This window comes from Pygocentrus nattereri, chromosome 16, assembly GCF_015220715.1.
Source record: "Pygocentrus nattereri isolate fPygNat1 chromosome 16, fPygNat1.pri, whole genome shotgun sequence".
NCBI lineage: Eukaryota > Metazoa > Chordata > Actinopteri > Characiformes > Serrasalmidae > Pygocentrus > Pygocentrus nattereri.
The window spans coordinates 15693844-15709629 of NC_051226.1; the positions used below are offsets into that span (position 1 = coordinate 15693844).

Here is a 15786-nt window from a genome sequence, read left to right on the forward strand (position 1 = left end):
TATACTACGCTAGACTGTGCTACTAGACAGCACTGTGCTATTATACTGTACTTTCCCTGCTAGAAAAAAACAGCATGGATCAGCATGACTGGTCACCAGCAAAACTAGCATATGTTGTGTTCTGGATGAAGCAAGCATGACCATGCTGGGGTGACCAGCTAAACCAGAACCAGACCAGCACTAGACCAACGTAAACCAGCATAGACCAGCTTAGACCAGCAAAAAAAGCTTGCTGGTCTCTATTGTTTTTTTTTTCAGCAGGGTTGCTATTACATTGTACTGTACTATTAAACTGTACTTTACCAATAGACTATACTGTACTGTACTATTAGTCCATATTGTACTAGTAGACTATACTATACTGTGCTAAACCATACTGTACTATTAAATTACACTATACTTTGCTATAATGTATGATACTATTAGACTATACTGTACTGTATTATTAAACTATATTGTACTAGTAGACTATACTGTTTTGTGCTAGACCATACTGTACTATTACATTATACTATACTTTGCTATAATGTATGATACTATTACACTATACTGTACTGTACTATTAGTCCATATTGTACTAGTAGACTATACAATACTGTGCTAAACCATACTGCACTATTAAATTACACTATACTTTGCTATAATGTATGATACTACTAGACTATACTGTACTGTATTATTAGACTATATGGTACTGTTAGACTGATGCAAGATGTAAGGAGTAGAGGTCGTAAAGGTGGCTGGCTTCAAATATCTTGGGTCAACCATCCAGAGCAATGGTGTAGAAAAGAGGTGAAGAAGAGGGTGCAGGCAGGATGGAGTGGGTGGAGACGGGTGTCAGGGCTGATGTGTGACAGAAGGATAGCAGCAAGAGTGAAAGGGAAGGTTTACAAGACAGTAGTGCGTCCTGCTATGATGTATGGTTTGGAGACTGTGGCTCTGTCTAAAAGACAGGAGGATGAGCTGGAGGTGGCAGAGATGAAGATGCTGAGAAGATGCTTTCGTTGGGAGTGACAAGGATGGACAAGATTAGAAATGAGCAGATCAGAGGGACAGTGAAGGTGGAGCAGTTTGGAGATAAAGCCAGAGAAGCCAGGTCATGGTTTGGACATGTGTTGAGGAGGAATAGTGGATATATTGGGCAAAGAATGTTGGAGATGGAGCTGCCGGTAGAAGGAGAAGAGGTAGACATCAGAGAAGGTTTATGGATGTAGTGAAGGTGGACATGGAGATGGTTGATGTGAAAGTAGAGGAGGCAGTGGATAGGGCAAGTCAACAGTCAACAGTTCAAGCTTACAGTCAACAGTTCAATTTAAAATGTGCTCCAAATTTTTCTTAATTTAATGCAACCAAATTTGACAACTTTTTTATTAGCTTGGGTCAGTTTAATGTTACAGTTTTACTGCATAATGACAATATTAATTGTGTATTATTACTCTTTAATATGGCAACTAAATTGCACTAAAGCTATAGCAGTTAAAGACCAGAAGGTCAACACAACTTTTGTGGCCTCTGAAACAGCGATAGTGTCAGAAAGCGCTTGTAACACGTGCATTTTATTGAAGACAGACTATCACAGCGGCAAACACGTTGAAAGAAATCCGCTTAACAGGGAATCCCTTTGGGTTTTTTTGATTACAGAAAGCTGCTTAAGACAACTGATCCCATCTGGTGCTGAACAATAGCAAACAATCTATTTGATCAATAAGTGGTTCTAAACTGCCACAGATACTACGGCGTTTATTTCTGTAACAGCTGAAAACCGCCCCAGTAATTCGCAAACGTTGTCGCTTATAACTAACTATGACTGGCCTGGAAAAGTTTCATTCCACAGCGCCCTTCCACCACGGGCTGCTCACTTCCCCTAGCTAGGCTTTTTCTACTGTCGCGGTGCAGAGATGCTCGGTTAGAACTAGGCCATTCGAAATGATGCACGTCGTCCATAAATATAACTAGCAACAACGTAACAAATCTTAAAGCTTCATATCGAACAGCATATCTTAAAGCAGAAAGGTCCGCTTGACCGAGCGGCACGAGTCAAGTGCTAGTGAGTAGGGAGAGAGCGTGCATTGAAGGGAATGGAACGGACCCAACAGCCTACGTTCCTCTACGTACTTTAAAGATGGCAGAGGCAGTAAGTGTGGGAAGTGATGTGTTTACGATAGGCAGTTCTACATTTGAAATGTAGAAACGTTTGCGAGCCTCGCACTTTAAGTCGATTAAAGTTGACCAGGACAGCTAGGAGAGGATGTGGGGAAGAACTCGGTTTAGCAGGTTTAGCCGTAGACCCGGAGTTTGAAGCTTTAAGCTGCAGCAGGGTGCGTTAGTATCCGACGCGGTAGAAGCTAAATGGTCAGTGTCAGCTAACGTTAACAACAGTGACCTTTCACACCTCCACAGTCTGCTCTGTACTAATGACCCTACTGCCTAGACCTGTTTCTGCCAACGCATCTTAGTTTATATTCATATTATGTCCTTATTATCTGAAACGACATTTAAGGGAAGTTGCGTAGCTCTTTAAAATAATTCAGCTAGTTAGCTAATAGCTGTTTGACCACGCATGTGACTCCTGGCAAACCCGGTTAACATAAGCCACCTTAACTGACAGGTAGACGGCTGTCTCCTTTTAATAAGCGCTACCAGATGTTAAATTGGTCTAGATAACAGGTTTAGAATTTGTAGGGGCGGTTGGGAAAGTTTCTGAATAAAGCATTAAGCTGGCTAGTTGGCTAAAGAAGGCGACTGTGCTCATAGTTTGTACTGTCCGTGCGTTGCATTAGTTTTATAGGAGTATTTTGCTCAAAGTCAAACTTATTCTGGTAGTGTTTCTCTGCTACTCGTTACAGGCGTTGGTGTAATTTGTGTGTTACTCCTGAAGTACATGAGTAGAGCTTTTTCTACTAAGTTACTGTAGTTCGCTGGCTACTATGAAATGAGACCATGTTTGGCATTTCACAGTCTTTTCCAAGCCAGACGGGCTTGTGTGGGTTAGTCTAGCAGGATCTGGACACGACGAAGTCCAGACCTCGGATGACCGACGCCAAAGGGATTGAACAGATTTACCAGCGTTTTTCTTCTTATTCTGATTGAGTTTTCATTAGTTGCATATTTTTTGTCAGTAGAATGACATCCAGAGCTTTAAGAAATTTACTCAGTTTTGGAAATCCAGTTGTGACGATTTTCAGTGGGAGCTATTGTAGTCGCCTATACTTTCATCAGACAGCTGTATGTAAAGTTGCCTGGCAGGCTAAATCCGGCTTCAAACCTTCAAAAGTTGCTGTTGTGACAAAGACGACAAGGTATGAGTTCGAGCAACAGAGGTATCTCTATGCAGGCCTGTCAGAAGAGGATCTTAAACAGCTGGTAAGAAAAATGATCGTGTGGATTGTCTGATCTGGAATCCCATATATTTATTCATAGTTTTTCATGCTGTTCGGTGTACATATGGTGTATTCGGATGATCTGACTAAAACATCTTTTTTTTTCTTTAAAAATTCACTGTAGTCTAAAACCAAGCTAAAGAAAAACAAACAATGAAAGCTTTATACCCAGCTTTGTAAGTGTCTTAGTGGGCCTCACTTGAACCAGATAGGGCAACTGTTAATAACTCTGGTTATTTTCAGTGTTCAGCACCATTTATGGTTCATTGTGTTTTCATTTTCTGTAACTCCAGCTTGCCCTGAAAGGATCCAGCTACTGTGGGCTTTTGGAGAGACACAGCATACACACCCAAAATGTTACACAGATTGTGGACAATCTGCAGTAAGTGATGCATGTTATGACATAGAATCACTGTGATATTTATAAAAATGCAGCAGATGGTAAATTCACAGTGAGTGAATATTCAATGAGTGACTCTGATTTTTTTGTTCTTAGAAGAGAAGGGGTCGAGGTCCGTGTGGTTAAAAGGGGGGAGTATAACGAAGACACTGTCAGATGGGCGGACGCCATTGTTTCGGCTGGAGGTTTGTTGCTTTGTGTTGATGCCTGCAGGATCTTCAGGCATGGTGCAACATGCAAAGATATCACAGTGAATATATTTGAATTCAGTTGCATGCCAATCTGGCTGTTTGTTGCCTTACCAGTCTGTTGTTGTTCTGTCTTCTGCCTTTTTAGGTGATGGCACTATGCTACTAGTTGCCAGTAAAGTGTTTGATAAGAACAAACCTGTAATAGGAGTAAATACTGATCCTGAAAGGTGAAAAAGCATCAGCACTTACACATGATGACTTAAGAGGTTTTTTCCTGTCAAATGTATGATGTATATATATTTTTCCCTTTGAAAATGAAGGTCTGAGGGCCACTTATGCTTGCCTGTGCGCTACACCCATGCATTCTCTGAAGCATTACACAAACTCAGGAAGGGAGAGTTCAGGTGGGTCATTTATTGTGTAGTCTATGTATTAAGGAGTTGATAAGGAAACTGAGTTGATATGCCCTCACACTGCCTTCAGCTGCAGGCTGAATCGCAGATTCCTGAAACAGTAATGTTATTAATAACTCTTAATGACATCTTTTAATGTTCTGTTTCTTCCACTGTCTCCACCAGGTGGCAGTGGCGGCAGCGGATCCGGATGCACTTGGAGGGCACCGGAATCAATCCCACTCCAGTGGATTTGCACGAGCAGCAGCTGAGTTTGGAGCAACACAACAAGGCGCACCGCAGCTCCACCGAGTGCCAACACAGTATGGCTCCTGTGTCAACCTTTTCCTTCCAGTTCCACTTCTCCCTTGTCTGCCTTTTTCCTCCTTTGCCATACTGTCTTCATATAGGATAGATTTACAGGGGAAGTGCACCATTTTTTCTAATTTTCTCTATATTGTAATCGTTTATGTGTAAAATAAGTCACTCAGAGTGGTTTGGTATGCACCATGCTAAAGAAACCAGACAAATTGTTCATGTCAGTGGTGGCAGGAACCAGAGGTCAGAAATGTTTAATGCTTCACAACATTGCATATATGAAATGGTTTCAGTTATGTTGTCTTATAGGTGAGACATAGTTTTACGATAGTTTAGTATAGAAATTTTCAGCCGAAACCTTTTTTTTTTTTTTATCTGCTCATGGCAGAACAGTATATGCCCAGCACTGGAAGATAAATAGCCCCCAAGAAAACACATTTTTCAGATTTGCCACTTTATCATTATCAACAGACTACTTCCTGTCACCACAAGTATAAACATGAAAACACTCAAATTTTTTAAATTTGGTGGAGTTTCTCTTTAACAAAAGTTAATATCTCATCCGAAAGTGTGGATTGGAAATAACCAGTGAAAGTGTCATTAAGTGGAATATTTATATGTAAAGGAGCTTTCCTTGTGAGATGGGAAACTAACTAATGTTAGCATGAACATGAATGTGTAACAGCTTCTGAAAACTTGAGTCTGGAATGTATGTTGTAGACAGGCATAAAGACTACTTTCAAAAACTTTGTAAGGTGAAACTTGACCATTGTATAATGATCACAACCACGTAACTTATCTTTTTGTCAAGAACAGCTTGATCTATTTTATACAAACTACTTTAGATTCAGGAAATAGCATTGCCATTATCCAGCAACCAAATATCTTGTAGTACATCATTTACTAAGATACTCTAGTGTTGTGCATGTGACTGCCTTTGTGTCTGAATCCTTTCAGGGCCTTTTTTGTGTTCTTTTAAATTAAAGCCACCAGTCTGCACTTTACCCCCTATAGCCATTGTCAAAATAGTCTATATCTAAAGAGTGTAGAGACAAAAGAATAACAAAAATGTGTGTGACACTCATTGCATGGAGCTGTAAAGTGCTGAGAGTCACTGAGGTAACCTGTTGTTTTGGTGATAGGTACAACACATAACAGCTACACAACACCAAACCTACTCCCAGTCAGAGGACTGAACGAAATCTTCATTGGAGAGTCGCTCTCCTCCAGGTATATGTTTGTCAGCTATGCCATGTTATTGTCAACTCCCTAACCATTTTTGTTTGTCTGCCATCAGTCTATCCATTAAGCATGATGTATCTCATCAACCCCTCTCTTCCTCACTCCATGCATCCTTGCCCATCTCCCCTTACTTGTGGATCTCTATTTGCCACAGGGTGAAGTATAAATCCTTCAAACCCCATCTTACCCTCTCGCTCCATAGGGCTTCCTACTATGAGATCTCCATTGATGATGGCCCGTGGGAGAAGCAGAAGAGCTCAGGACTCAGTATCTGCACTGGAACCGGTTCCAAAGCCTGGTATGTCTTGCTACACTCGTTTTAATGATCTATTAAGTATGCTCGTAGCTAATTTACATATTTCTCATTGTTACATGCAGGTCTTATAACATAAATAAACTGGTGGAGCAAGCTGTGGAGGATGTCCTTAGAATAGGTATGAACAAAATGAAAATGAGACCCCATATGGTTTGCTAGCTAATCTGGGTGTGGTTGGTTATATAGAGTTGGATAGTGTCTTCTCCACATTCATAAAAGGAGATTCCACCAGTTTTTCAAAATTATTATTTTCAAAATGCCTAATTAAAGTGTTAAGATGTAAACAGTGAGATTGTGATCGGATTTCTGCAGCTATCTGGTTGTTCAAGTGGCCATGTGAAAGTACACCCTGATTTCGTAGATCGGAAGACGGTCTAGAAATGTCATAAAGAGAGCTAGATTTTTGTTCCATGATCTGATTTTTCAGTGCTTGTATACTCTTATTCGGATCTCTTTCAGATTTCTTATTCTGCTCATGTGTGAAAACAGGCTGCCGTACCAGAAATAAGCAAGTAGTGTTTACACAGCCCTCTGGAGAAGGCAGCAAAACATGTGACACTGAAACCAATGGCATGCTTGACAACATTAATTTAAATATTCTTCATTTTGTAGATGACATGTTCATATTGTCAGCTAAAGTGGCTTGATATAAAAAAAAAAAAAAAGCCACAGCATGACGTTTGGCTACGTCATATTTCTCCCATTATGTCAAAAGCGGGACAGCAAAACAGCAGAGCTAAACGGCAAAAAAGTGAGGGGGAAAAAATAGTTTCTAATAACTTGCCCAGAACTTCCCTTTAACTTTAGAAAGTAGAAGGATGTATTTCACTAAAAAAAAGCTAAGAAAACTCCTGTACGTTTCCTTTTTTCTATGTAAGCACGTTAATCAGATTACTGATAATCAAATTTTCTGCAGTTATCAGATTAAGTGCATGTAAAGTGTGCGTCATTCGGAGTGATTTGAAGTGAAATGCTCAGTTCAGTTAGAACTGTTAACAGTGGTGACAAGAAATAGACATCTGAAGCATTTGAGTGCCTCTAACATGTACCTCGCACAAAGTTATGTGAGAATGTTACGAGTATGTTGCTTGATGCATGAGGAATACTTTTACCATAGTTTTAAGATAAGAAATATATTGATAGCAGAGAGGTACATGCTTGGCGTTGTAAGGCAACATAGTACCCACAGAATGTTTTTTAATTACCAGCTTTGAAGTGTCTGCACAACAGTGTAGTTTGAGGTATTGGGTTATTCTTATTAACATTACACATAAAAACTCATACACAACATTACGCATAAAAAGAAAGTTTCCTGTCTTTTTTGACAGAAAATAGAATTGCAGTGTTTGCACTGCAGATACCGCAACCATTGGATTCTGTCACCACCATTGTAAAGAAATCAAAGCTGCTTGTTTGTCTACAATACACAATTTCACATCAAACTATACTGAATGACTTTACTGACATCTCACTGATTGTATTATGCAAAAATTTTGAAAGAAATGGTGGAATTCCCCTTAAATGACTATTAGCTTGTGAGACTTCACCCTGTCTGAGGAAAAAGTAGTTAGAATAAAAATGAATAAATAAAAATGGTTTAAAAGTAACTGTAATTGTAATTTGTGTAGGTAAAGCCAAAACAGGTTTGGATATTCCCCTAAACCAGGAGGTCATTGAGAGTGGTGAGTGCAACATTGTGATAATGAAATTTTTTCTCTAAAAACTCATGCAACAAGTATTTAGTGCCAAAATCATGGAATTCTTATCTTTTTATATTGTGTTATGATGAACGTAGTGACCGAGGCATACAACGAGTCCCTCATCTTCAGTCCAGAGGAGAACAGACTTTTCTTCAGTGTTAGAGAGCCCATCGTCAACAGAGTGTTTTCCAATAGCCGCCAAAGAGGTTTTGCAAGCAAGTGAGTATTACTTTCTGTACAAAATGGTCTGGCAAAACTAAGCTGTTTTTTTTCCCAGTGTTGGGAGTATGCTGTGCCATTCTCCAATCGCAAAAGCTCATGCAGGACATTTAATAAAATAACTCCTCAGTAATAATTTATGCTGTTGTCTCTGTCAGTGGTTCATGAGTCATTATGTTGATCGACTTGCATTTGTCACTTTTGAGATTTTTTTTGATTAATCTCCCTGTATTACTTTAAGGGTATGTGTCCGCTCAAGGTGCTGGGATGCTTGCATGGTGGTAGATGGAGGAACGTCCTTTGAGTTTAATGATGGTGCTATTGCATCCATCAGCTTGCACGATGAAGACTTGCTAAAAACTGTAATCCTTGAAGACTGAATGAAAAGTTGCTGAACCAGGACATTCTTTCTGCTGTATTTGACCATATTCACTTATCTTTCAAGCCTGGAGCCTTGGATATGAAAACTGACAAGGTCAGAAATCTGTTACTGACAGGTTTCTCCAGCCAGAACGTTCTTTGTTATAGATGAAATGTTTAACTCAAAATGTATTTTTACAGCTACAGTAAGAGCATTTTGTCTTGCATTATTTGAATCTTGAGTCTTGGGGTAAATTGACTTATTAATTGGTTGCGTTCCTGCAGCTTTTTAAATACACTGTTGCAGTGCTGTGAGAAATCTACTCATAGCTGCCCCTATTAAAGACCCTATGCATTAAATTGCTCAATCTGGATTATACATCCCTTTCTGTACCTCAGCACTGATTCAAGGTCATCACCTCCTGTGCCAAGGCTGTTAAAATTACTAGTTGTCATTCAATATACTATTAAACAGTAGTGTATGACCCCAAGAGACCATGTGATCAGATGTGCTATTGGCAGGTCAGAGCATTAATTGGCGTGCTTTACAAGGAACATGCCAACATGTCTTTTATTTAGAGAGCAACACTTGAATGTCAAATTTTCTGGTTTCTTCAATAAAAAAAAATAATGGAATGAATGTTTGTAACCCACTTTTTAAATGTTCTGACATGCTTTGTTTAAGCTTACACTAAAGCAATGGAGCAGAAATTCCAAAGCTGTACAAGTAAAAACGCTGTACAGGGGTATAGCTCAGCAATATCAGAAAGGAAGAGAGGAGTAAATAAAAAGTAGAATATTTATTTAAAATTAGTGAACATGTAAATATTCACAAAAATACACTGTATATCTGAGTTCTCAATAGAGAATTATTCAAGTTTGTCATTCATAATGGAAAGTAGTACCAACAGATTTCAAGATTTCAGGTATTTTGGTCACATAGAAAAGCTTAATGTCCTGAAAACGTGATTTCTAAATTCACCATAAAGCCACCGAATGTTCAGTTATTAAAATTTTTAAACAGTTTAAAATCTCAAACCATTATTGTGGCAGCTGAGCAAAAGTGTAGCCTCTTTTCCCTTAATGCATTGGTAACAACGAACATTTAAAACTTCACATGAACATTTTCTTATGAACAATAAAATGTCTGCATTAACCAGAACATGACTGCTTGTAGGTAGGTTCTACAATCACCAAGTTGAAATAAATGTGTCCTTGCTGATCTGTGAGCATTCAAGTTAATAAATGATGTTTAATTTCCCCTTTGCCATTACACTGTTTGAAATACAACAATGTTCATGGCACAATTTTTACATAATGGGAATGCACCTACATTTGTGATTGTCAGGACAAAACATTATTGCCCAGGAACTGGTCTACTTAAAGGACCTTCAAACATTTTTTTAAAACCAAATGTGTGCTAATGTTTGTTGCAGACACTCATTCTAATGTTCTAGGAAAGTTAAGGCATCCATGAGTATAAACCTGACCTAGTAATGTCAATCATAAGCCTTGCTATAAGTTTAAGCAAAGCAACAATCATTCAACACGAACACCACTATTAAAATGAGGTTCTAAGACAAACAGAACATGGTAAACAGTTAAACTTAAAACTATAGAACACATCCTTTAAATAAAAGGTATGTAACTTTTTTTTTTTAAAATCACCCATTATTAAAACACTTTAAACATCAAGCTCACTGAACAGCAAGGTTGCAGATTTGCAAGGGTTTAAAATGTTCAAAGATTGTTGGGGGCGGGCTGAATAAGGAGTTTGGTCTGTTGAAACAATTCCACTTTTCCTAAAACATCTACAGGTAAAATTTTCATGCCACTTGAAAAATAACTTTCCAGTTAACTCCCTTTAACACATTATTACTTAAATCTATCCATCATGTGAAACCTTCTAAAATTCACCTCTCCACTCTCCTGCATTTGTAGGTTATGGTTTATATACCAATCGACAGTGCATTCCCCATATAGTGCGGTCTTTCCTTGTAGCCGAAGTAGGACGAGCCACACCAGAGAAAGGCTGAGTGTTGATCTGTATATGTGGCAGCCCTTTACTGAGGATGGGCAGATAGCTATCCTGTATCAGGCCAAACACCTCCAAGGTCTGCAGCTTCTCAAACTTCTCAAAATGTCTATAATAGAAAGAGGACATTTATTAAAAAAAAGAAAAAAGTAAGCTATTAAAAGCAAAAATTAAACTTTAAATTTGTAATATTTTGCATCTTATTTTAGCTCACATAAGCTTATCGATTTAATATGCTCTTTGTGGTTGATATCAGCTCAGGAATTCCATATCGGTGCATCCTTCAATAAAAACACTCAAATGATACACTAGTGTATATAGTGCATCAAACACTGTCTTACATGAGGGCGGCTGGGTGAATCTGGTAGCAGCGGCTCAGGGCCAAATGCCTAAGTGAGGGCAGCTGCTGCAGGAACGGGAAACTGTCTGTGGTCACGAGTACACTATCACTATAAGAAAAGACATCGATATTAGGAATCAAAAGCCCAGAGAGTGCTTAGACTGCCTGCAATTCCCAAGCCAAATGATCACTTACCTTAAATCCAAATTTGTGAGATTTGGACATCTTTCCACTAGGTTCTTCACATCTAAATAATAATAACAACAATAATAATAAAAAAAAAAAAAAAAAAAAAAAAAAAAAAAAAAAAAAAAGATAAAAGGACAAAATCTCATAAAGAGAGAATTCAAAATTGCATAGTTTAAATTCACCTAGAGTTGCCACAATAACCACTGTTTTAAAAACAAACAGCTTGCTATAAAGAAACCACATCAGCAGCTTAAACCCTAAGGACCTTTTATAACAGCAACCAAGTAATTTGTAGTGGTTACTGGATAAAACTCGATATTGATAAGTGAATAATAAACGTACTGTACAACTGCATAAATCATTGTGTAAACATTTTTTTTATCTTGCATTTGGAAATAGCAGAGGTTTAAACTGTGCTTCAGCAAATTTCATTTGATTTAATTCACCAAAACAGCTTTTTTTTTTTATAAATTAACCGTTATCCTTACATTCCATGGTCATGTTTTGCCTGTATCCGCTGATATTGAGTTGAGTCACACTTGATGGAATGTTGGTAGCAATGGCCTGAACATGCTGACTACTGAAGTCACACCATGACACATTCAGCTCTTCAAGCCTGGATCAAACAGAACAGGGGGCTAAATAGCAGTAGACAAGATGATGCACCTGAGATGCCTGTCTTTCACTGTACATTTTATATAAATCACAAGTTATTTACATCTTTTGTAAGGATATACGTACTGGGTGCAAGATTGAAGCATCTCATCCAGAGACTCATGAGAGAAACCAGCACAGCCACACAAGTTCAGTCGGACCAACTCCACATTCTGAGCTAAAGAACTGCAAAACAGGTTAAGATATTAAACAAACAAATAAATAATAACACTTAATAAATCTTAATAAATAAATCTTAACACATGCAGGCAATATTCTTTTTCATTTAAACCTCACATACTGTAGTATGCTGTCAGAGAGTATCAGCCCCTCAAGACTAAAATTCTGCAGCCGTCTACAGCGGGACAAGATGTCCTCCAGGACAGAAGTCTGTACAGTGCAGCTGGAAAAGTCCACATGTTGGACACGCAGAAGACTGCAAGAGAAATAAGATTGTGTTACATTACAACACAGGGATCGGAATATGTGAAACAGTAAAATGTATATTAAGACAAACTCATACAGAAAGGACTGAGCACTCACTCTGCATTTTTAAAGCCAGGCTGACTAATGCAGACATGTGGAGAGCGCAGCCTCAAGACTCCAGCAGTGAGCACCTGGCCAAGCTCTGCATCTAACTGAGCCTTTCCTACCAAGTCCACACTGTGCCACAACGACTCATCAAAACTGCAAAGACAGGTGAACAAGTTAATTCTCAAAGACAAACACATTTGAGACAAGCATTTAATAACTAAACATGTTTCTCAAGATGCTGTTGCCCATTTTGGCTAACATGTACGTCAATATTTTAATACCACAAACAGAAAGGAAATGATGTAACTTACGCAAGCCGATGCCAGCGCTTACACACACGGGAGGTTCTCAGGAGGTCTTGCAGTGAGAGGCGAGAAAATATCCCTAGCAGGAGCTCATCTGGGAGACTGTCCCAACACAGACCAGCTGAAAAGAGGGGCCAAAACAGAAAAAGCACATTTATATTTCACATTCATAATCTTTTGATCCAGCTGGGGTCGCGGCTGCAGTAAAGAAAACAGAGAAGCCGTACAGGCAATGGGAGATGTTTCACATAGCATACTTTTAACGCAACTAAAGTTGCATACGATTGTGATTCAGGGTATAACCATACTATTTCAATACACGGTCTCCAAAAGGTCTCTCCCACCCAGTGATCACTTTATCCATCAATTAATTCAGATGCGAAAGAGTAAATTATAATGCTTAGTGTCAATAGTCCGCATATATTTGGTGCATTTATCATTATCATTCTTTGTATTGTGCTGGTTTGTACAAGGACATTGAGTTTTGCAACCCAGTGCTTTGAAATAAAACTAGCACTATTTTCCTGATATAGACCAAACTGTTGTATATAATTAGGACTTTGTAGAATCACTGAGCAGAAAATACACAGAAAAAAAAAATCTAACATTGACATCAGTATCAAAAAAGTGTTGTCATAACCTTAAGTGTGATGATCACATATGACAAATCGCAATTATATAAGCACAGCATGAGTTACGAGCCAGCTGTTCCTTCGAGCACTCATGGACTCGTGGTCAGGCCAAAAAAACTGACCTGTTGAATCCCTGCTTTTCCTGGGACGTCTGGCAAGCACAAAAGCATTCTCCTTGCCCTTGCCACAGGGCCGGGGCTGCTTACGAGGGGGCGACCAGTGCTGGATGAGCTCGTGCGGCGTGTTCTCTTCACCATAGCACGGCCTTTCCTTCCGTTTCGTCTGAGACATGCACAGCAGGGATCCCTCCAAATTCTCATTCAGGCATGGAAGCTCTTGCAGCGGTCTGTGAAACGAGGTGGGTTACTCACGAGTCAATAAAACCTAGCTAGTTATATTCCTAAATACAAAAGGAGGCATTTATGAGCAAACATAGCTAACCTAGGTTAGCTAGTCAGTTATGCCCAAACCTCCTCTGCTCAACCACCTAGCCCCGTTTGCGAAGCTCAAGACTGGCATTATGTCTAAATAAACAAAATTCGACAGCTAATAAAGAAAGAAGTAAGATATATATCTGACAAATCGTGTAACCGAAACGTTTCACGAGCTTCTTCTTCTTTAACTGTAAAATCAGGTCGAGTATCAAAGTTAGCAAAGTTGTTTTGGTGCCCGCCAGAACGGCGCTAACAGTCGCAGTTCCCACTGATCGCGCCATCTCAACAATAGGACAAACCGACATCAAATTAAGCAGAGCAGAAAGAGAAATAACGGTCATCAACTGCGTGACTTTATCCTACATTGTGGTTGAAAAGTATATGTCCGATGGTTATCTCAATTTAGTATGCGAGCTCTAAAAGCCAAGGCGCGCCAGAACTACTGGAAGGGAGGGAGCTAAGCTAGCTAACCTAACTAGCTTAACACACAGTAGCAACCAGCCTCGTTTCTCCCGCTTTAACTTATCAATCGTTCACAACTGACGATCTGCTATATTATAGTAGTAGGCCACCCATGAAAGTACTTAGTAAAGAACTTCATCAAACGAATCACTCGATATACGGCAAGACTGAAGTGCAGGTCTAAGTTAGCCAGTTACTACTAGTATTTAAGCAAAGTCGGCTATCTAATAAACATCAAACCCGCTTTAGTTTTAATAGGAAAGTGTATCAGCAAGGTTTATCCCATAATCAGAATAGTCACGTTACCTCTCGCAGGACATTTCTTTCATTTAGCTATATTTTCGAAGCAGGACTTGATGAGCGAACCTACGTTACTAGGTTAAGTAAGTTAGGTTATTTTGTAAACGTCAAAACGGCTTTAGCAGTGATCCTAAAACTATATTAGGTGAGTTTTGCATTATGCAGGTGTTCAGATAATTACCTCTCGACTGCCATCTCTTTGTTTCGACTGAATTTACGCTGTATATTGACTCTATTTCTGCAGTAGGACTCCCTGATCTGCTGTCCTGCGCTGTGTGCAGGCGGCACTGTTTAAACGCGCAGCTCGCACCGCCCAGACTGCACTCAGCGGAGAGGAAAAACCTGAGTGTCGACACCCTCCGGCAAGGAGGAGGAACAACACACTGTCTTTCCATTTACTTGATTCGCTTCAGTTCAGTTACTGCAAAACGAGCTTCTTATTTATGTTTTCGTTTTTTATTACTGTTGTTTTTTTTTTACATTTTCTTGTTTAGTTAAGTGTGTAAAAAAATAGAAGCTTCATATGTTAAGTGCCTTTAACGTTATTTGTTTATTTATGTCAGAAATGTAAGTATATACTTATGTTGAAGTTATTCATTTTAGTAAACAATAAATGTAGAGTCAAATTCTAACATGTCAAAATTCAACTTTTAATGGTAGAAATTTGCATTCTCATTAGTAAGAATTAATTAATTAATTATTTTGTTCTAATTCACTTTAATGGGAAAAAAACATTTATCATCGTATTTTAATTTAAGATGAGGTTTACACTAAGGGGAATCCTTGTAAATGCAGCTGAGTGGGGAGTAAAAAGTAACAAAATGATAATGGATTAAGAAATACAACAAAGTGATAAACAAAATACCAAGGAAATAAAACAGTAAAATAGACCTTGAACTAAAATACAAGAAAGTAACAGTTTTCACAAGTAAATATAATTTAGACATGTTAAAATGATAATTACTGGAAGTTTGAACATTGTCTGTAATGTTTTGATTTGCTTTTTTTTTTTAAGAAAAAGAGACATTTGTTGTTGATGATGTGTTGTGAGCGTTGTTGGTGTATTTGTAATAAATTGTATCTGGGCAATTGTCAGTGTCTATGTTGTCCGTGTTATCTGTGTCTTCTTCTGCACCGACACCACACTGCTGTCAGAAGTGGGATATGGCACGCCATGCTCAGTTTCTCCTCTCCGGCACACCAAGGCAGTGGACATTGATGGAGCTGGTGTTCAGCTGCCCGTCAGAGTCATAGAATAAGAGCAGACCTGGAGTGGAGTATGCTGAGGAGCTACTGCCCCAGAGACTTAGTTTGGGCTGCATGGGCCACGAGACAGCCAACCCATGAGGCTTATGGGCCCGGCTGCCGTGAGGAGCTAACAGG

At 39.0% G+C, this 15786-nt stretch overlaps 2 protein-coding genes across 4 annotated transcripts; one reads left to right on the top strand and one right to left on the bottom strand.

Annotated features, from left to right (window-relative positions):
* The first annotated feature begins 2099 nt into the window (after positions 1-2099).
* Positions 2100-9154, top strand: nadk2 (NAD kinase 2, mitochondrial). Of its 3 annotated transcripts, none has more exons than XM_017718940.2 (12): positions 2100-3363; positions 3674-3762; positions 3877-3965; positions 4117-4198; positions 4292-4375; positions 4550-4686; positions 5824-5911; positions 6078-6221; positions 6302-6357; positions 7868-7921; positions 8035-8158; positions 8400-9154. In XM_017718940.2, exons 1-12 carry the CDS (start codon positions 3124-3126, stop codon positions 8536-8538), a joined length of 1326 nt encoding a protein of 441 aa, XP_017574429.1. In that variant the 5' UTR covers positions 2100-3123; the 3' UTR covers positions 8539-9154. The 3 variants fall into 3 exon arrangements, with proteins under 3 accessions (XP_017574429.1, XP_017574431.1, XP_017574430.1); XM_017718942.2 differs by having other exon boundaries at positions 6126-6221; XM_017718941.2 differs by having other exon boundaries at positions 3880-3965.
* Positions 9155-9750: 596 nt separating this feature from the next.
* skp2 (S-phase kinase-associated protein 2, E3 ubiquitin protein ligase) lies at positions 9751-14797 on the bottom strand. Its single transcript, XM_017718961.2, has 10 exons — positions 14585-14797; positions 13330-13553; positions 12582-12696; positions 12280-12423; positions 12038-12172; positions 11824-11922; positions 11571-11698; positions 11089-11140; positions 10895-11002; positions 9751-10662 (listed from the first exon to the last, which is right to left on the bottom strand). The coding sequence occupies exons 1-10, from the start codon at positions 14596-14598 to the stop codon at positions 10461-10463; spliced, it is 1221 nt and encodes a 406-aa protein (XP_017574450.1). The 5' UTR covers positions 14599-14797; the 3' UTR covers positions 9751-10460.
* Positions 14798-15786: the final 989 nt, after the last annotated feature.

Coding starts and splice junctions, on each gene's coding strand:
- nadk2 (XM_017718940.2), top strand. CDS start 3,124: ATGACATCCAGAGCTTTAAGAAATTTACTCAGTTTTGGAAATCCAGTT. Junction 4,199..4,291: donor GTAAATACTGATCCTGAAAG/GTGAAAAAGCAT, acceptor TTGAAAATGAAG/GTCTGAGGGCCACTTATGCT. Junction 6,222..6,301: donor GGAACCGGTTCCAAAGCCTG/GTATGTCTTGCT, acceptor TGTTACATGCAG/GTCTTATAACATAAATAAAC.
- skp2 (XM_017718961.2), bottom strand. Junction 11,923..12,037: donor CTCTCTGACAGCATACTACA/GTATGTGAGGTT, acceptor CCTGTTTTGCAG/TTCTTTAGCTCAGAATGTGG. Junction 11,003..11,088: donor CTCACAAATTTGGATTTAAG/GTAAGTGATCAT, acceptor CTTTTCTTATAG/TGATAGTGTACTCGTGACCA.